Source organism: Drosophila takahashii, chromosome 3R (assembly GCF_030179915.1).
Source record: "Drosophila takahashii strain IR98-3 E-12201 chromosome 3R, DtakHiC1v2, whole genome shotgun sequence".
NCBI classification, from domain to species: Eukaryota; Metazoa; Arthropoda; class Insecta; order Diptera; family Drosophilidae; genus Drosophila; species Drosophila takahashii.
The window spans coordinates 21,813,076-21,835,021 of NC_091681.1; the positions used below are offsets into that span (position 1 = coordinate 21,813,076).

Below are 21,946 nucleotides of genomic sequence, written 5' to 3' on the forward strand. Positions count from 1 at the left end.
GTGCCGCAGCCAGAGGCGAAAATGGGGGGCGGTTCCGGGTGATCCCTGAGAGCTGGAAAGGGAAAATGCGGGAAAATGAGGCCGCGGGGGGAGGTCTAACGCACGGCAGCTGCTCCACGACTGCCTGTCTGACTGCCTTTGCCTGGGAAGCTGGCCATTAAAAGCACATTTAAGATGTTTACAAACGTGTTCTGAGACGATGCACACGACACACCCCGCGCTCACACGGCTTCTTGTACACTGGGCGGAATAATTGACAGCTGTTTATAAAACACACAAAATAGCTATTTAAGGTTTCTTTTTTTACCTCACAAATGTATGTCTGTGTATGCAAAATTACTAACCCCAATTTAGAATACAAAAGGGGGGAATTTAAGAGCAAATATTTTGTTGCATACTTTTTGAATACCCAATTTTTTTTCATATTTAACCTGAGGGTGAATATGGTTTTCATTACTTAGTTTTTAAATTGTAAAATAATTTTAAATGTGTGCAAAAATTCAAATTTAGTTTGTCTATTTGTGTCAATGAAAAACATAGTTAATGCCAAAAACATACAAGTAATTATCAATTAGCAATGTCAATAAATAAAACAATAATAAATTGTATGTTTGACATTTTATAACCGATTATTATGCGATTTATTTATTGTATAAACACCCTTTTTTCTAGTGTTACAACACGCATTCGATGTCAGTTTTTGCACTGGCGAAACTAGAACGCTGCTGCGGAAGGAGCAACTGCTCCGGGGCGGAAACGGATGTGTGCCGGCAGCAGAAAGAGCGAAAGAATGGGTCTGCGTGAAGTTGGAGGCGGTACAGAATAGATTTTACAACCGACATTACCGCAAAAGCCATGGTATAGGAATCTCGCTCTCGGAACGAATTTGATTGGCCCTAAATGAGGGCGAGCGGAGGCGGCGGCCAAATGCGAAAACTTTACTTTAATTGACAGCAAAAAGCAATTTGCCTCATTACAAGCAACACGAGCGTAATTAAATGCTGCCCTGGGGCACAAAGCTCCTCCATTGTACCGCTGCGGCGGCGACCCCGATGGAATCGTCAGACGACACCGACACCGATTTACCCACCCACCAGTTCCTCCTCTTCCTTCCTTTAGCCCTTGGCTCGCAGGGATTACGGGGAAAGCTTTAAATTTCGAAGCGCTTTGACCGACGCCGCACAAAAGGGTCCAGCAGACAACAGACGACATGCGATTTAGTTTCTTATTTGACACTTTTCCGCAGAGCTTTTGCTCCGTTTTATTTTGCCATTTCCCTTTTTCCGGATGGTGGAAAAACACTGGGGGGAATAGGGGGTCCTTCGGCATCTGTCGACGTCCGCTGCAGTCATGGCAAATGTCATTTAAAGGACAATAATGGCGGTCGTCCCTGTTGCCGTTTGCCCCAGTCGAGCGAAAAGTTCCTTATATTATATATCTCCCTTTTTTTGCGCCGCTTGGCGCCGCATTTAAAGTCAAGTTAAAGTTCAAGTTACTGTGAAAATGTGCGTCAGCTGCGGATCCCGGTATCGATTTACTCAGAATGTGACATAATTATTGCTCTGTTAACACACACTCGTGCGCAAAGCGAAAGCGGAGCACGAGACTCCTTGAGGATGGAGGCGTCCCCGAAGAGCAGGACAAGTGCCGACGAGATGAGCTCAGGCGTCATCTTCAGCGGCTGTTGGTGCACTCAAAAAAATCATTTATTTTTCCATACTTTTGTAGATAATAAAATATATTTTACAACTCATAAATTGCTAATTAGCTGTATTTTTTAAAGTATACCTAAAATTTATGGGTGATTTATTTTTAGAAAGTATTTTAATTTTGATAAAGGAAAATGTAGGTTTTTTTGTAGGTTAAAAAAAATTAATTTTTATTTATTTTATTAAAAATACCTAGTAAAATACATTTTATAAATCAGATAATGCTAATTAGCTGTATTTTTAACAGAATACCTAATATTTATGGGAACCATTTTCTTTGGAAAGTGTTTAAACTTAAATATATAAATAAAACATATGAACTTTTTTAAACGCTTTAAAAAAATTTTAATTTTTATTTGTTTTTTGCTGTTTAACACAAATTGAGAAGAAAAATTAAATATTTTTATTGTGCGTAATAAAAATGTTGATTTTATTCTTAAATTCTCTCAGTGTATGTAATATTTTTTAGAGTACGCTGCTCTACTCCACTTTATGGCAGTCGTGTGCCTCTGACTTGTCCCCACTCGGTTAGCGATTTATGTGTGTGCCGGAGGGTTGGTCAGCAGCAAAGTTTTCATTAATTGTACTCGCATGTCAGCAGAATGGAAAGAGCGCCGCCCTCTGGCCAGGCCGCCTATCACATCCATGTAATTTAATCAAGAGATGAAGAAACTTTAAGCCATCTTTGCCTCGTGGGCCAAAAGCAGGACCGAAACTTTTTGCCAGCCATCAGAGGGGAGAGGTTAGAGTAAATATTGAAATCTACAACCTCTGACCCGCATGACAGACGAACAACAGGGATAACAATGCCCCGCATACAAATTTGTGGGCGTTGCTGAAGAGATTTGTAAACAATATTTTGTGGCATACATTTGGGACAGCCGCTGCTGCTGCCTTATATATATTGGCTGGCATCTTTTTGCCTTTTGGCTCGTCCTCGTCTTGGTCTCGATTTCGGTTTCGGTTACAGAGAAGCCTGCCTACTATTTGGTGTTCTTTTTATTGGGCTGCCCTGTGCCGTCTGTCTGGGCTGAAGTATTCGTTACATTGTTGCTCGTTTATTTGGCTTTGCTTCATCCACGAACTTTGCCGGCAGGCCGAGCAGAAGGTTTAGCATATTTAAGAATTTTTCATGAAGCGTATAATGCGAGAAATGAGCAAACGAGATTAAAAGTTCCTCACTTGGAGCTTTCCCCCCGATTATTAACTGCCCGTTTTTTGTGATCTAAGGAAGTCCAAGGACTCGGACTCAGACTTGGACTTGCCACTTCAGCGATGCAATCAAGCGTGAGTATAAATATTTATGGTACACATTTCTTCGGGTCCAATCAATTTAGCATTAGGCAGAAAAATATAAAAGCAAAAAAACATATTTAAGGGCATGTAGAAAATCATGGCAAATATTTCGGCATAATTTCACAAATACAAAGGCCGCCAAAAAACGAAAAAAAAAGAAGAGAACAGGGAACAGACAAAACATGAGACAGAAATGCGTTGCTAACACAGAAATTTATTACAACTGTCAAACCAGCAGAGATACTTTACTTTTGGAATGGGGGAGGTGTATTCCTCTGTACTCTGTGTTTTTTGTATTTTGTATTTTGCCATCGACAGGCGGCGATTGCTCGCTTTTATTTTGTTGGTCGACGTTCGTGATTGCTTTGCAGTTTTCAGCAGTGCCATGTATATCCTAGTCCTATGCGTAGTTATGTCTGATCATAAAATCAATATGCGCATACTAAAATTTTATTTCTTTACAATTTGTGTACGAATTTGTGTGTGTGCCAGCCTTTTCCCCACCCTCTGCCGCCCCTTGGTTTACGATTTTCCGCAATGCCTTCTTTTTTTTTGTTTTGTTTTTTGTATTTTGCCGCCAGAACCTTTTGTTTTTTTGCTTTTGTTGTTTTGTAGTCCATTTAATTCATGCCATCAAGGACCTCGCTGGCTGGCAGGGTGCACATGCTTTGTCCATTTCGGGGGGAAATGGGAAACGTTGTTTTGACATATTTTTCTCGTTTATGTGTCCCTTGATCCGCTGGGTGTTGCTTCCACTCTCTCCGTTCGGTTTTTCTTCCATGTAGTATGTTTTTTATTCGCCCTGCTTTGCTGCCCCACACGGCGTATGCTTGATAATTGCTTTGGCATTTGGCAACGCCTTTGCCTTTGCCACGGTAAATGACTGGCGAGTATTTGCTTGGCTGGCTTCCTAATTGTGTTTGCCTAACGCTCCACAAACGAGCAGGAGATGGCTCCATGTAAGCCACTCCATTATGTCATTTGAGGCATTCAATACAAATTGGTAATATCTCATTTATTCCCATTTTGGTCTTGTCTTCTTACACATTCGTCGTCGCCTGCCCGCACACTCGGATCAAGATAGATGATGGGTGGAGGTTTTGGTGGTAGTAGGGTGGTTGAATGCTTGGCAAAGGTGGCTGTTGGTATATATCCTTCTGTACACAAGTGCGTACGTGGGTGCTTCTGCTGACCACGCAGGCAAACAGGCAAAACAAACAAAAACAAACTGCCCAACGAAAAAGCAGAGACAGACGGACACTCGTTCACTGTCATTGCGCTGGTGAGTGACCAAATGTCAAAAATGTCAAAAAAATTGAGAGAGGCATAAGTAAACTAAAATTTGTTTCTTTGGAAAAATAGAAAATATTAGTAAAAATAGAAAAATAAATAGATATCATAAAACCAAAATAATAAACTATTTAAAGATATAAAATTTCTTTAAAAATGGCATTAAGCCAAATACTTCTATTTTAAGTAATAAGTATGTAACTTTCAGTAAATAAAATTATGATATTATTTTTTTTTCTTTTATTTTTAGAAATAATTTTTTGTCTTAGTGAACAAGTGAAGTGTTCTGTTCGGTGACTCCTTGGCTGCCCAATGCACAGTAACAGCAATTTCCGTTGACGCCGAGCTTCGGTGTCATTTCTTGTGCTCTTCGAATTTCATTCTCTTTCCGGCTCTTCTGTATATATATAGACAATTTTTTTTTAGCATAGTTTTGCTACTCCAGATGCGCTATATCTCCGGCTTGGGGCCCAGATTCAGTTTCAAATTTAACTCTAGTTGGAGCTTGACAACACTTCAGCTGCACTCGCGCAACATGTCAACAGATTGCGGATTGTTGCTGCATTTTCCATTTGATTGCTCGCCACAATTCCCCCTGTTCTCGCTCTGTTTTTCTCCCGACAAACAAATGACAAACACGAACGGAAGCAAAGGCCACATACAATGTAATATGCTCGTCTGCGGTGTGTGAAGGCATGGTCGCACTTTTTGGAGGGGTTTCTGGGGCTTAAGATCCATTTCAATCTTTAGGTTTTAATAGAAATGTAGGGGAGAGTGGGGGAATTTCGTCAGCATTTTTTCAAAGCTATTTTTTGTCCATCTTGAGACACGTTATCATATTTCTATTTTTATTGTTGAATGCGGTTAGCACCAAGCTTTAAAATGTGACATTCCCCTATTTTTTAATTAGCTTGGTGATTTATAAAAAAATAAAATGGAAAACCAATATACTGGGGCAATCTCACTACACAGGGGGGTAAAATCACCACACAACTGGGGAAATTTCGTCACCTGAAAAATGTAGGGAGTTTAACGCCTGAAAATATGCTACACTGATCAAGCGTACCATTTTTGTTGACGTCCTATATTTGTTGCTGCTGCTGGTAGTCTGTTCGTTAGCCAGCTCGTCAAATATAAAAATATGTATTTAAAATAGGTGCGAATTTACCCTTAGCGTAGGATGGCGAAATTTCCCCAGACCGTACTTTTTTACAAATAATTATTTTTCTTGCGAAAATAGGCGCGAAGTTAAAAATCACTGACGCAGAAATGCACATTATAGCACTGTGTATTATATAAAAAATCGTGTATCTTATTCCTTTTGAATTGTGGCATACAGAAAAAATTTCGTCGAGAACTAAATGTAGCTTTTGAACTGTTAAAACACATTTAATATTATAGCTTAATTATCTTGGCCTTCTGTGCAAAACAAATGCATTGGTTGTGTCTGGCCGTCTTGAAGGACTAAAACAATAAAATTATATATTTTTACAACTTATGGATTCCGAGATATTGCAGGTGACGAAATTGCCCCTGTGACGAAATTCCCCCACTCTCCCCTACTGTTTTTGATTGCGTTCTAAATTATTAAGAACAAATGCATGAGTTACACACGATTAATCGTAGGATATTGAAAGCGGATTAAATTTTGTGGCTATAATGTAAATTCTAAAACTCTGTAAAGATTTATTTTAAATTTTAATCGGGGGTGTCACTAAAATCGAATTCGGTAGGAAGCGACTTCTGAATTAAACGTTTTTCTTTTTCAAACATTTATATTTAATATTTTAAAATATTTTAGGGTAAACTTAAGTACATCAAATCCCCCAAAAATGGTTCAACCTTCGTCTCTGTTGTGACACGACATGATGCAATGCCCCATCGACATATCCGACTTTGTGCTTTCATCAATTTCGAGTCACAGTCTTTGTCCGTATTTGCGGCTTCAATTACTCGTAGCGAGCATGGATTCTACGCACGTATTCCCGCTCGCTGTTTATGTCCGTGTAAAGAGTTTAACATGTGCTTGGCTGCTCGTGTCCTGCCACAACCCAAAACGCATATTTCTTCCTTTGCGGCAGCACGTACACAATCCAGTTATAATATATAACTACAAATGGAATTTATCTCTTCATCCTGCCTTCCTGCTCGCTTCTCTCTTTGCTCTCGGATTTTGTGTCCCGGGGCCCAAATTATTGACATGTTTGGTTGCTGGAAACTCAAATTTCTGTGGGCGATTTTGTAATTGCCTTTTTTATTTCGGGGCTGGATTTTGATCCAGTCACGGAGCTTTGGTTATCTTTCTTTGTGGGGAAATCATGATTTGGGCCAATCCCAGTTGGTCTACTTAAATTTGCCTGAAGAATATATGGCAAATATCATGCATTATTGACCTTGAGTTAGAAGTTTTTTATTTCACTCTAATAAATTTCAAAGTATATATCTTTCACAAAGATTAGATTATTAGAGCTTTAAAAGAATATGGATATTTCTCGATATTTAATTTGTATTTTCCTTTAAAAAATCGATATTATCGAATTGGTATTCAAAAATATCGAAAATGTCGATAGTTTTCCAGCTCTAAAGATTATACATTTATTATGATAACGATTTAAAAATATATTACCATCGAATGCCTCTTACAAATTTAATATACGCTGTTGATTTAGTCAAAATAATGTCTTTGCTAAAATAAAAGCAAAACTAGTCAGTGGACTTAGTAGGTAAGCTTGAACACCATGTAACCAAGCACTCAGTGGCTTTGTTTAAATCCTTTGCATGCTTCTGCATCGTTAGGCGCCATTGGCTCCGCTAAAAGTGTCATAAAATGTGTCCATAAATAAAATCGACTGGCTGTCCAGGCCAACTGACTGACGCTCGTCATTAAGCTCGTGCGTGTTGCCGGCTTATAACTAAACGGCTTACGAGGAAATGGACCTGGGAAGCGGGCCTGGGGGCTGGATTAGGCGCTAAGGTGCAGAGAACTTAATTTCCAGGCCAGATGAGCGGCCTGGTCTGATTAAAGTGGTTTCACCGAGCCACGTAAATAAATAACAAAGGGTAGGAAAAATATTAAGAGAATTGAGGTTGTGGTTGGGATTTTGCTTAGACGAAAGTCAAATTGAAACTCGGTTTGGTAAGGTTTCGTTTGGTTTCGTGTGTGTTGTGGTGTGGTGTTCCTGGCACAAACATGGGCCAGCTATAAATTATGATCACAGCTAAACTTTATGCTATGGCCCACAAACACACATACACTCACACTCACACTTACACTCAGGCTGAAACGAGCTAACACACATGTGGCCGTGGCCGGCTGAATATTTTATGCTAACACCCAAACCACAGGACCGACTCAACCCCAACTCAAATCTCATGAAGTGAACATAAAACATGCAAATTAAAAGGTCCAAACACGTCGTCGTCCTGCGAGCTGTTTGTTCTAGTTGCAGCTGAAGCACACAGACACGCACAAAGTGAACTAATTTACACAAAAACAATACAATTTGCGAACCCTTGTTCCATATCCTTTTCCCTTCCTGACTCCTAATGTGGGGTTTCCATACCATACCATACCATACCATACCATCTAGCGATTCCATTTGGCAGCCCCAAACCCAAACCCATTTCCCAGTTAGCTTAGCTTACAGCCAAATGGCGCCACCTAGACATTTATAACCCGACTTTTTCCCTGCGATCTCGTCTCTTTCATCCTGCCACCTCCCTCCCTCTCTCATCTCATTCTCTCTGTCGCACACATGCGTGCCTGGGTGGCCACATTGTAAATCTTACTGTCAGGACATACAGACACTGGGCCACTTCATTTGAAGTGTATCCCTACACTCGGCGAAAATGTATGAAAATGTATTAACTCATTTAACTAGATTTGATATTAGTTAGTCACAAGTAATTACACTAATTGTATTTGAATGAAATGAGGAGAATCCAGAACAATAATAAATAAATAGTTAAATAATTTCTCAGTAAATATTTATCATAATATGCAATGTTCTTAAAAAAGGAATGCATTTTTAGTTTTCATTTTTTAATTTAAAGAATCTTTTTTAGAACCTGACAATATCTTTTATAGTTTCAAAAGTATTACATTTAAACAAGAATAATACTCAAGAATTAATACTTTTCTATACCTTGGTCAAGAACTCAATAACTGGCTAGAAGTATTTCTTTTCAGTGCAAACCTGGTACAGGATGAGCACTGTTCACTAACACACTCTCAGGAGTGGCCAAAGGAGCTCTTTGGCATATTTTTCACGCGCACACTTAGGCATCGCAGCGAACACACACACTCAACACTCGGTCACACGGACGCAGAGACAATCAATGCCAGCAGTTTATGCCAAAAGTCAGTGATGTTGGGCGTTTTGTGAGCTTAGATACCTTTTATTTCCTTGGCTTTGACTTCGCCTTCCACTTCTGGCCTTCTGGCTTCTGTTTTCTGGCGTATGTATTAAGTTCTACCATACTAATTTGCCGGATAGTTTTGCATGTGTGTGTGCGTGCTCCTATGGCTCTCTTAATTACATTGCCTTTTTGTGTCCTCTGGCTCTGATGCTCACTGATAAGGCCCAAGAACCAGAAGAAGAAGTTGTCTAGCCCAGCGATGGGTGAAGTAAGAGGTTAAGTGGAAATTATTTTAATCAAATAACGGCAGGCGGAAAAGTTTCAGCTAGGTTAAGCCTATGCCATTGGCCCAAAAACCCCGCAAAAGCAACAGTTTCCCCCAGGCGGCAACAAAAAATTGCTCATACGCTCCGTTGCCGACATTTGGTTTTGGCCTCAAAAATGGCCAAACTAATTTATTTGATTCATTTGGATGCAGATTGTGTTTTCCGATAACATACATACATTCTAAACGAACGAATGAAAGCACGCACTCACATATTTATAGGCGGTCTTATCTCTGGACCAAAAACATTTGCCAGTTTTAAATGTTTTCGTTGCGTTGTGTGTTTGCTTTCCATTTTGAAGTTTGTCTGTTTTGGGTGCCGGGATGTGTGTGCATAAATCTCTGTTATTAGTGAATTTATATTCGCCAGACATTTTCACGCACCCAATGGCAACTTCATTTTGCTGCTGTAATGGCGGGCATTTATACGGAAAAATTCGGTTCTAGCTTTTTAACGACGGGGACTAGGCCCCCAAAACCCCCACGCACACAGACACACTCTTATACATGCACGCTGCAGGCATCATCAGCGAAAATGTTCACTTCAAAATCCTTTGAGGATGGCTGGCTGGCTCTCAAAATGAAATTAATGACTTAAAAGCTTTTTTGCGGTACCCGTCACTCAAAATACAATCAATGCGCGTAACAGCAGCAATAAAGGCAACAAACGCCCCGCTACCCGAACCCCAACCAAAAAAAAAAACGAAAATGCTGAGCTGTAATTTGCGAGCACCATTTAAAGCCGTTGCAAAAGTTTTGAACGATCAAAATGTTTTTACCACCTGCCAACCGAGCAACCTCTTTAGCCAAGTGTCACGCCAGCCCACAATAAAGGAAGAGCAATGGGGGCGTTTTCTGAGGTGAGCAATAATTGTTGTTTGTGTGGCAAGTTCATGCAAAAGAATTAAGTAACTGTAAATGCAATAAACGACCACACCCTGTAGACCCCGAAGACCCAAGCTCCAACCCCCAGACCGAAAGGAACCGCCTCCTCCTCCTCCTCCTTCTCCACCGGCAGGTTGAGAGTCGAAGTTTTTATGGGTTGACAGTCAACCACACAGACGCCCAGCAATAAATTCTGAAGCGAACGCTTAACGTGCAACATATTCCAGCAACGGCAGCAGCAGCAATACCAGGAGCAACAGCAACAGCAACATCGGCAACATCAGCAACACCAGCGGCAGCAGCAGTTAACTTCCCCTTAAGAGGTTCGACCGGGCTTCCCCCTTTTCGAAATAAATGAGCATTTCGCACCGTGGGGTTTTGCGGCGTCATTTTTCTCGCCGCCCTTATGGAGGGGGAGTCGGGAAGTACACTTAAATAAAATAATTTATAAAACGCCAACACCTTTTAAAGAGATTAATTTAAATGGCATAAATTTGAGGAAAAAATAGAAAAAATAAAACAAAAATAAATAAAGGAAAAAGTACATAAAAGTATGGTACTTAAAAATGGAACAGCCCCTAATATTTTTGCATTCTTTTCAGCACCTTTTAACGAGATTTCCATGGAATATTTCATGTAAGATTAGCTACAACTACCATTCTGATTTTCAGTGTAGGCCATCAGAAAACACCTAGAATAACAATGGCAAATTGTAACGCCATTAGCTGTTGGAAAATTGGCAAACGCAACAAATCGAAGCAGGTTCAAAGGAAGCTGCCTGGCTGGTGGGAGAAGTAGGGAAAGTCTTACTTTTCTAAGGCTTTTTCCTGACATTAAATCAAGTGCAAAATGTCTGCGAAATGTGATGCGATGCGATGCGAACCGATGTTCCCAGACCGGCTGAGTGATAAAGTGTGAGCTGTCAGGGAAAGCGGGAAATAAGAAGCACGGTGGGAGGGCGTTGGGATATTTGTCCGGAAATTGCGTGGAACAGCAACACGTAGGGCCCCAATTCATTTCGGGTTTCATGCCCCATGCCCCATGCCCCTTCCACCTTTTGCCTTTTTCTTCTTTTTTTTGGCATGACGTGCATTCTGTGAATAAATCATCTACGCAATCTTCATTTCCCCGTATATCACACGAAATAAACCAAAAATCGCTTATGAAGAAAGGAAGAACAACTTTTTTACATGTAGTTCTCTCCATTTTCTCTAGCATCCCCTCCATTTAGTCAGTTTTTACCCAACACCGTATGAATAAAGAGAAGCCTGTCAGGAAAAAAGTTTCGCCGTATTTCGTATAAATTAAATTAAAGACAAATAAAAGTTAACTCACATGCTCCCACGCGGGCCGCTCGCTCTTCCATCGCCGAGCCATGAGGTAGCAATTAATTTAATAAATCAACACAAAAGTTTTGCTGCCTTTGCTGTGTTGTTGATTTTTTCCTGATTCCATTATTCAGAGCTGGCTGTGTCAACTTAGGCGGCCATTAGGCGCAAGCTTAACCCATCAGTGCCAAAGTCGGTGGGTAAAAGTTAAAGAGCTATCGATTTGCCCTGCTCAGTCGTCTCCTATCTTCCCCCATTTATTTCGATTCTTTGTTTCAGCCCTTTGTTTTTAGGGTATTTTTTTGTACATTCTCCCTTCGTTTTCCGGCTATCTCCCTTCGGCTGGGGAAACAACTCCCAAACTTGGCCCATGGCTCAATTCTTTAAGTTTAATTACAACATTCGCAGATTCGAAGGGGAAAATGTTGGATAGAGTTGACATGAAACACTTGGGAAAATTGTATATAAAATTCTGGGAATTTCGGGACTGAAGGTAAATACTTTAAAGCTGACCAAAGGAAAGATAAATCATTTCAGATCTCTGTGATGATGAAGAAGTCTTCAAAAATATACATTTTATTACAAAACCCTTTGTTAGCTGCCTTTTTTTAAAGGATTAAACAAAACGTTTTATTTCGCTTTGCAAATTGAAATGTTCTTGATATTAAAGCCGGATTTCTTTAGAAATCGCGGCGACAATTATTATTTCGAGTGAAGGGAGTGAAACGGTTTCAGAAGGTTTTCGCTGGGAAGTGTGCTAGAAAAAGTGCTGCCACTTTGGCTCATAACAATGTTTGACAAGTGAGGGAATGGCAGGACGAGTGGGCGGAGTGGGTGGGCGTGGCAGCCAGACAAGGCGGCGTTGTCTGGCGGCGGGTGGACAAGATTTTCAGTTTAATTTGAACAGGACCTGACGACGACGTAGCCTAGTTTCTCTTTCTCTGCTCTTGGCTCTTCAACAGTGAGGCAGTGATAACAATGGCCGGCAACAAGGACAAAAAGCGTGCATCCTGCGTATCTGTGTGAGTCGAGAAAGAATTGGAACTGAGCACTGGGAACTGGCAACTTGCAGCTGCCAAAGTTGCTCCCGGCTAAGCTGGACTCTTTTCATCCATCGCCGGGTTGGAAAAGCGGGGCGATGGAATCTGGGCTGATGCGAATGCCAAGTAAAAGGGCCGAGAACTGCTGCCGGCATCTCTTTCTGCATCTATCTCTTCATTTTAACCCAGGCAGTTGGCCAACATTGATGCGTATCCTGTTTTGTCCTTGTTGCTGTTGCCTTTTTAATGACGCTAAACGTTTATCAACACACAGACACACACACCCAAACAAACAGAGAGAAGGACAAATGCAATAATCTGCTCAGTTTCCTTTGCTTTCTGCTCGACTGTTGCAGCGTTTAATTAGCGGAAGCGTTGAGAATTAGGCCAGCCCCTGGAACTCAGATTACGCATACGACCCGTGAAACGAGCAAGTTTTGTGTGCAGCACATAGACTTTGAAACGAGCTTGTCCCTTGGCAAACCAATAAAACAACATGTAAAACACTGAATTAGGGGAGAGTTACTACCTTTTATCAGCAGTCCCGGCAAGTAACCAAAGTTTTTACTTAGTCACAAAACAAAAGGACAACCAATGTTATAGTTGTTTACTTTGTATCGCGTCGGCCGTCTTTATCACATATTTGTTTTGGGTGTTTGCCAGTGTCACTTTTATGACGGCGTTTATGAGCGATATATGCGGTTATGACAACGGTAACAGCAACAGAACCTTGTTTATCTATTTTGTGGCTGCTGTTGCCACTACTCCATTGCAAAGGATCAGATTCAGGAGCAGGAGCAGTAGCAGCAGCAGGAACAGAAACAGGAGCAGGAGTCGAGCCGGAGCAGCTTGTCCCTGTCAGTTTGTTTGCTGGAGTAACCCCCAGCCTCCGACCAGACCAAAAGCCATTTATGGTCGCATGCTGGTCGCATCTCTTTACGCCGATGTCGTCCTGTCACCTCGCTGTGATAATGGCCTCTCAAAGGCAATAACAACCACTACACTTTGGGAAATATTGTTAATCAAAAGAACAGTACTTTCTTAAGATCCCTAAAGATATATCAAAGTTTTAGCTCAGCGGGAAATGTTTATAAAAATAAACAAAATTAGAGCAATAAATATATTCTTTATTTTTTCAAGCTATTTTAAAAAACAATTAATTTTATCCTGACTCGAGATTTATATAATATTTTAAAATATATATTTAAAATATTTTAAAATCACAAATAGTATTTGATTTTAATGTAGGGATTTGTGTATTTAAATTTACAATGGAATTTAGGAATAGGTATTTATTAAGCTCCCAACTCTTTTTAAAGTAAAGCAACTCGATGTTTTAATTATCTATCTAATGGAAATACCAATAAATAAATTTATAGTAAAAGGCTTTATTTTTCTCTAATTTGATTTTACCAATACGTTCTGTAATAAGAGTACAAATTTCGATCTCAGTGTAAGAGCCTAGCTCAGTGGCTTAAACTTCAACCTCCTACTCCGCGCTGACACTCTGCCAATTTTGCGTATTTCCGCATCGTAATGAATTTGATTGCTCGACTATGTTGAGGGCACAAGCCGGGGCCCTGCAGCCCAGTGAAATGTTAGTGCGTTAGACAAGGCCATCGGAGTAAACTTTTCACCTGGTCAAGCCCCAAAAGCTTGACACTCATCCGTTGCGGGAAAGATGCCAGAAAGCAATGGTGATAATGATGATTACGTTGACGGGGCATGGACTCCCTGCTCTCCCTGCTACTCATTAACTATGACAAAACTTTGCCCAAAGTTTCCCTAAAGATATATCAAAGTTTTAGCTCAGCGGGAAATGTTTATAAAAATAAACAAAATTAGAGCAATAAATATATTCTTTATTTTTTCAAGCTATTTTAAAAAACAATTAATTTTATCCTGACTCGAGATTTATATAATATTTTAAAATATATATTTAAAATATTTTAAAATCACAAATAGTATTTGATTTTAATGTGGGGATTTGTGTATTTAAATTTACAATGGAATTTAGGAATAGGTATTTATTAAGCTCCCAACTCTTTTTAAAGTAAAGCAACTCGATGTTTTAATTATCTATCTAATGGAAATACCAATAAATAAATTTATAGTAAAAGGCTTTATTTTTCTCTAATTTGATTTTACCAATACGTTCTGTAATAAGAGTACAAATTTCGATCTCAGTGTAAGAGCCTAGCTCAGTGGCTTAAACTTCAACCTCCTACTCCGCGCTGACACTCTGCCAATTTTGCGTATTTCCGCATCGTAATGAATTTGATTGCTCGACTATGTTGAGGGCACAAGCCGGGGCCCTGCAGCCCAGTGAAATGTTAGTGCGTTAGACAAGGCCATCGGAGTAAACTTTTCACCTGGTCAAGCCCCAAAAGCTTGACACTCATCCGTTGCGGGAAAGATGCCAGAAAGCAATGGTGATAATGATGATTACGTTGACGGGGCATGGACTCCCTGCTCTCCCTGCTACTCATTAACTATGACAAAACTTTGCCCAAAGCTCAGAGATTCCACTTTGGGCATTAAGCTAATGAAATAAATTCCGAATAAAAAATTCCAACCGAGCGGAGAAAAAATGTCAAAAGTTCCTTTGCGCTGCTGCTGCTGCATAGTTGGGCAGTAGAGTATAAAGTGGAGTCATTGTCGCCGCCTGACATTTTCTAGCTGTACAATGCGTTTTGCACAGGCTAGTTCCCTTTTCTTCTTTTTTTTTTGAATGCATTTTTTTGCGCTGCAGTTCCGGGGAATTTGGGAATTTTCATACTGCCCCAGGGAGCCGCTGACAGCTTTAGTTATTTGACGGGTATGCCGGCGAAATATGTCAGTTAATATTGTCAACTGGCCGCGATGGGAGGTGACAGGTATATGCAATCGTATCAGCAGGCCAACGCCAACGAGAACCTGCTGCACTCGCGAAGTGCCAGGGAAAATTTTAATAAAAGGCAAATATTTGCCAAGGGACGCCGCACAACGCGCAAAAAGGATTGAGATTGAGATGGCGGGCAACTAAATTGAAAGTAAACAGCAATCTATTTTAATGCGTGGAGCTTGGCAAGCGATGCAATGTCAACCGCAGCTGAAATTCGGGGGTCTGCTGCATCTTCATGGGTTCACAGAAATTCTTACCCTGCATGCGGAACTGATTTTCAAGCAAAGGACGGCGTCTTTCCACCAAAAATATTTCGTAGGAAACTTTTAGGCAAACAAAAGTTAATTAAAACATTCCGGCAACCACGAGCACACTCGCCCAAATGGAAATCGCATCCTAAATAATTCCCCATACATTTTAAAGTCGTCTTGTAAGACGCTTAATTGGCGGTTTTCCGAACCTTTTCCATTGCATTTTTGATTAAAGCGGCCAAGAAACTTGTGCTAATCAATGGCTGCTGGCTGGTAAATGCCGAATTAAAAATTAAAATCACCAAAAATCCACTCATTTTCATGAGCGTTTTTCGTATGAAATACCCAAAAAATACACGGAAGTGGGGATGAGAAATCTGAAAAGCCACAGCCGAGAGTAAAAGCCAAAGTAAAAGATGTTCAACCAAAAACCGACAAAAGGGAAATGAAAAAACCATGGAATTTAAATTGAAATCGCAGTCGAAATAAAGTGAAATGAAGCGTTTAAATTGTGAGTGATTGTGTGAGTGCAAAGAGAAAGGCACACACACACGCACATCCCGCTGAAAGTAAGTGAAAGTTAATGTGAGCGCGCTTGTTTACTCTGCGGCTTCTGAGGCAATCGCTGAAAATATTCGACGTGCAACTCAGGCGAAAACATTACCGTAGAGACCCAAGCGAAAAGGGAAATGCGGGAAATCGGGAAAAGCGCTGTGCTGTACTGTGCCATAAAAGAAAGACGGGCAGAGAAAGCTAGAGGAAATCCAGAAACGACTACGCAGAGCATTCATCCCGGCGCTTTTCCTTGCTTTGGCTGTCTGGCAAAAGGGGATTTACTCGCGAAATATGTAAACCGGGGTACATCGAGCACAGCGGGCTGGCATTTGTTCGCATTTCCCCTACGCAGCTGCTGCTGCTGCTGTTGTCATCGCTCAATCGATTCAGTTGAATTTTTACGAAAACAAACACATGGAAATTATATTTCACTCGAGGATTTACTTGTAAATCGGGGATAACTCAGCGCTAAACACAGACAACCGGCGCACCTGCAACTTAATAATCATTAGAGCCAGGGGCTCATAGTTAGGCCTGACAATGCCTTCGTTCTGAAATTTGTTTCAATTCTTTTTTACCCGGTACATCTGAGGTTTAAGGGTATATTGTTTTCTTGGTAGATTTAAATGTTCTTTATCAATTTCACTTGAAAGAGTCTATCTAGGTGATTTCTAAGAAAACTTACAGAGGAGTTTTGAAATCAATTTAAAAAGTGTCTAAAAGTATGCAGGGATTTTGAATTTCGGAAAGAAGTTTGCGAACTTCCAGCTTTAAAATATATTGTTGCATACTTTTAGACACCATTATCTGATACACCCTCATATATTTTATTTAAGTTAGCTTATGCCAATCTATTTCAAAAGTTAATAAGATATTTTCTCTGGGTAGCAGGTATCTCATAGTGCATAGCTTCTCAAAGCTATTTTATTCCTTTCTGAATTTCCAGCTGTCTTTCGAACCAAATCCGAGCTGCGCACATTTGCCACAAAAGCTGAGAGTATTTTGCTTGGGGATTTGATTTCGAAACAACTCGCAGGAATAACTGTAATAAACTTAGACGCCCACAATGCGAAGAGACATTCAACTCGTGTGCATGTGTGCGAACGGCTGATTTATGCCCTCGCGGTTTCGGCTTCTGTTTAAGCGCCAATTGAGTCTCACGTCCCGGTGACAAATCGATTTCTTATCACCCCAGCGGTACATTATGGCCCCTCCAATGGCGTCGTGTGCGTGTGCCGGCGATAAGGTTAAGGTGGGACAGGCCATACCCATTCCGAATCCCACTTTCAATCCCATTTCGCCACGAATACGCCCCTTTCCAATACCATTTTCCGCGGAACAGCACGGCGGCACTGGAGTAAATAAAATTTTAATTTAATTTTTAAGCACTCGCAACGATTACGCGTAATTCAATCGAAATGAATGGGCGGGGCCAAAAGGAAGCCGGCTGTCATGGGCTGGCCTTTATCAGCGTTGCGCCAGGGAAAGTTGTTGACTTTTATGGCAAATGACTAGCGCAACAGAGAAAGAACCGAACCGCCAGCCAACCCCGCATTCAAACCCCAGCAAAAAAGTTAGCCCCATATTTATTCTCATTTCGCCCGGCAAGTTTGTCCAGAGTCCTAAAGGCACTGAGAATAAATTCTTGTATAATAGAATATTAAGAAAATTGTTCAGATTAAAACAAAATATTTAACCTTAATGTAAAGAAAGAAATCAGGAGTCAAATGAAATAATTTTTTGGTTATTATTTGTTAATTGCGATTACTAAGAGATATTTAAAATATTAAAAAATTATTCAAACTACAGCTTTTTCCCTTAGTGCCTCCTTTGTTGTTGTTGTTATTCTGTGGGTGTTGCTGCGTCTGCCTAGCTGCTAGAATTTTATATTTGTTTTAATTTCCTTGCCATTTCCTTGGCCACATTTGTCAGTCAAATGGCACTCTGAACGGCAGGGAGGGGATGGCAAGTTGAGTCTGTGCAACAGCATTTTACGTTTTAGTGTTTATTACAGTTTACTGGCGCCCGACGCCGGAAGTTGTGTTACTTGCTACTTCCGCCCGGCTCCCTGACCGATGGATGTGAAAGTATCAACCGGAAACCGGGGCGCTGCCTCCTAGTTGAATTACCCGCTCAACTGTGAGCATAACTTTCATTTCGGCTGCCGTCTGCTTTCTCTTTTCCTTTTTGAGTTATTAAAGGCAAGTCGAGTGCTACAAAGCCATTAAAAATTTTATTGACTTCACATGCTTAACAGCCCAAAAAGGCAATTTATTACTCATCACTTTATTTGGCCTCGGTCACACACTCTCAATCCTCGAAGTGGAAAGTTTAAAGAAAGGCTTTAAGAAGACCCGACATCAGCTGCAGCTGATGTGGATGCTATTATAAGCTCACGGATTCTGTGAGTCTGTGTGGCATGCCACTCAAAAAGCGGGCAGGCTGAGCAGGTGGCACGGCAAACACGTGACCAGTGGGCATCGCATTCCGGACAGGACCCACAATGTCCCTTGTTAATGGCATTTTATCGCCAATTATAAAACCTGTCATTTCACCATTTTTATCAGTGTGCAAAAAAAAAAAAGGAAAAACACCGAGTATCGAAGAATGGGGGAAATGTGTTAACAAAGGGCCATACATCTAGACACGGGAATAAGGACGGCAGACCGGCGGTCTGAACTGACGCTTGAAAATGCCAATCATGTCGGGACCGGGTCACAGTCGAGAACGGTGGTCGAGGGACGGAGGAGGGAGGACTGCGGACGGAAGACCGGCGGACGGAGCGCCAAGTGGAAGTCCCGCCTCTCCGTGGATGACATGTGGATAAGTGGGCGACTGAATGACTGACTGACTCACTGAGTAAATGACTGACTGACAGACGGGTCCCTTTTAATTCATAAAGTGAACTGCGAGCGATTAAAGGCGAAGCCAGCTGCAAAATTAAGTTCTACATAAAAGCAATTGAAAAATAAAGCTAAACAATAAAAAAAAAAAAAAAATGGATTTTATTTTAAAATTTGTGTACCTATTAATTAAATTTATTTTTTAAAATATTTTAATTATCTCCAAACGATAAGATAATTAGATCTAAGAATATTAACAAGCGTCTTTAATATTATATTTTTAAAAGTGAAATTGGAAATATTTAATGTATGTCGCTTTATCTGATTTAATTCAAAAGAAAGATAAATAGAGCTAAAGTATTAAGGTTTTTAATTCATTTATTGAAGGCAAAAATCCTAAAATTACAGGCGACTTTAACTTATATATTTAAAGTATAAAATCTTACGGATTTTATTTAAGTGCACTCCCGCCGCAAGGACAAGTAAAAGTTATTTTTCTTTCTGCGCGTACATGTAAATAAAAGCTGTTAAAATACGATAGTGTTGCCTATTAGTACAATAGGCCAACGCACACATATGCGCAGTTATCCGCACTCGCACTCGCACACCCACACTAACACACGGCAGGGGTCGACCGCATGCAAAAGGCTGGAAAAAAAAGTACGTATACGCCGGGTGGGTTTCTGGTTACTGGTTTGGTTACTGGGGAAAAGCGGGTTAACGCGGGAGGCAAAGTGCACACTCACACACGCACACACAGGACGCAAAGTGTAACCACAAACACGACAACGAAGGCGGCAACAAACTACAATCAACAAATACAACTACAAGTATAGCAACAATGAGAGAAAAATACACAAGGACACACACGGGCGGGCAGAAGACAGACAGACAAATGATATGTGTGCTGTGAGTTGTTCCCTGCTCCTTGTTCCCTGTGCTCCTTGTTCCTCGTTTCTAGGGTTCCTCGGAAGACAAGTGCAGAGCATAGGTTGAAGGTGCTGCAAATGGGATTGGTTTGGGTGCGCCAGGGGTTGAGACATGCCTGTCTTCTTCTCCTCCGGACACCACTGTCGCCGTCTTATTTATTTGCCTATACTTTAGCAGTGTGTGGCAAGTTTATGATCGGCAAGAGCGACTGACGCAGAGCATACGTCGGAATGCGGTCAGAATCACAGCCAGCGGTGGGAAATCAAGGGAATCCTTGCGTAGTGTGAATGTTATGTTTGTTGTTCCCCAACCAAGAATTATTTTCTTGAATTTTTACCTTTAAGAATACTCAAACAAAAACCTTAAGTTTTAGCTATATGACTAAATAAAGTGTTTATTTAGATTAAAATTAAAAAAAATAAATTTCCTGCTGAAGATCTCATAAGGATTAAAATACATATTTTACTTTGAACAAATTGATAGTTATTTATGGTTATTTAAAACAAAATTAGTTTTAAAAGAAGATAATAAAAATTGCAGGATATAAAATGATTAATATTAAAAAATGATTTTAATTCTGGTTTCTTAATCTGCTCACCGTCCTGACCTTATTCGTTATGTTTTGATGTAAGGTATTTCCTATTTAATCGGAATCCTTTTTTCAATATTAAAGTAGCCCTGTTAACCAAAGATACCACCACTTGTTGCCTCGGGTCAGGGCATCTACTCAGCATCGCCTGCCGAATGACTTAATATTTGCAATCAAAATGCCATTGATGCGAAGCACTCCATCTCCGGAGCGTGCTTTGTGGTATCATGGCACTCTCGAATTCATAAAAAGGATAACAAATGGCAAAGCTACATGGCTGCCGTCCTGGCCATAATATCAAATCATATTTTAACGTTTATTCGCACAACAACAACGAGAGCAACGCAAGGGCAGCTTTGTCTTCTCCATCCTTGGGTTTTTTCCCATTCTATATTATTTGCCCACCCCTCCTTGATGGCATCAAATTCCTTGGAGCAGCAACAACGGCCTGGCATTTACTAATTTCATAAAGCCAAATGAAATAAAAATGCCAGCAGAGTGGAACAGAACAGAATAAAATATAATAGAAATGGTACAGGAAAGGGGCTGTGACAGTCAAGAAAGGATGAGTGGTGTGTGTGGGTTTGGAATTTATCGCGTTCTCAACATGTGGCCGAAAAAGTGGAATGGTGCTTTTACTTTCTGTAAAGATTCGGCACCAAAAATCAGGCACTTTCCAAATGCACTTTTAAGCTCGACTGGGCAAAGGGGAAATGATCAGAGCTTCGCAATGAGTGCGCCATTTCCTGCTGAGGATGATGATGGTGAAAAAACTGAGGTCGGGCTTAGTGCCAACAATGGCAACAATAACTCAATAAAACCTTGGCGCCGCACACAAAGCGCAAATGAATGCAAGGCGATGGGGTTGGCCAAACCAGCTTCTTTTCATTTGTCTCCCAGGGAGTGAAATTCCTCCTGAATCTCCTCTTTCACTTTACTTTCCCACCCCCCCCGAGAAAATATCCCTCTTTACACTGCCATTCGTCTTCATCCTGCCGGGCGTGTTAATGAAAGACAAAGGAATGGCAACGGCAATGCCTTGGCTCTTGCTTTTATGGCCAACATTAAAGTGAACTGTAAAATGCGCTTCATTTGTAAAAATGAGCCATCGACATAGGGGGCGTATGCGCAACGTGTGCGGCAAAGTGCCCGGAATTATGATGATTGACGATTATACACACAGGGCAGGAGCAGGAGCAGATGCAGGAATGGAATGAACACTGAATGGGTCTGAGGGAATGTTCCCTTTTGGCATGCAAAATTAGATGGATTTCTGAAAGCTCACAGCAAATATGCAAGGACGCCGGAGGACGAATTACCAGACGAATGAGGTAAGCAAGTCAAAAGCAAAGGCAAAGGCTTAACCAGCATGCAAAACACGCCAACGGAATTTTTTAAGAACCGAAAAAAAGGCAGGGAAAAGGAAATTAATATTTATGACATGGTCTGTCCTCAAATGTCAATGTGCATATTTTTTTAATTATGCACAAAAGTCGAAAAAGAAGTGTGACTTCTGGCTGATGCGGGTTTTCTCTCAATTATGCTCGGGCAATTTTCACTTCGTTGCCGCTGTCAAATTTTACACGCCCTGCTTTACGGCTTGTTGTTTTTAATTTAAAATTTCCTCGATTTCTCTTACTTTTGTTTTGTTTGGTTTTTTTC

General features: G+C 40.7%; 2 protein-coding genes across 3 annotated transcripts in view; one reads left to right on the forward strand and one right to left on the reverse strand.

Moving 5' to 3' along the window:
• LOC138913243 (uncharacterized) overlaps positions 1-1,741 on the forward strand; it is a 66,475-nt gene extending 64,734 nt beyond the window's left edge. The window contains exon 3 of the mRNA XM_070216100.1: positions 673-1,741. Coding sequence (XP_070072201.1) covers positions 673-890 — 218 coding nt within the window. The 3' untranslated portion in view covers positions 891-1,741. The remainder of the gene's footprint in view (positions 1-672) is intronic.
• Octalpha2R (alpha2-adrenergic-like octopamine receptor) overlaps positions 1-21,946 on the reverse strand; it is a 54,979-nt gene that overhangs the window by 20,177 nt on the left and 12,856 nt on the right. The window lies entirely within an intron of this gene.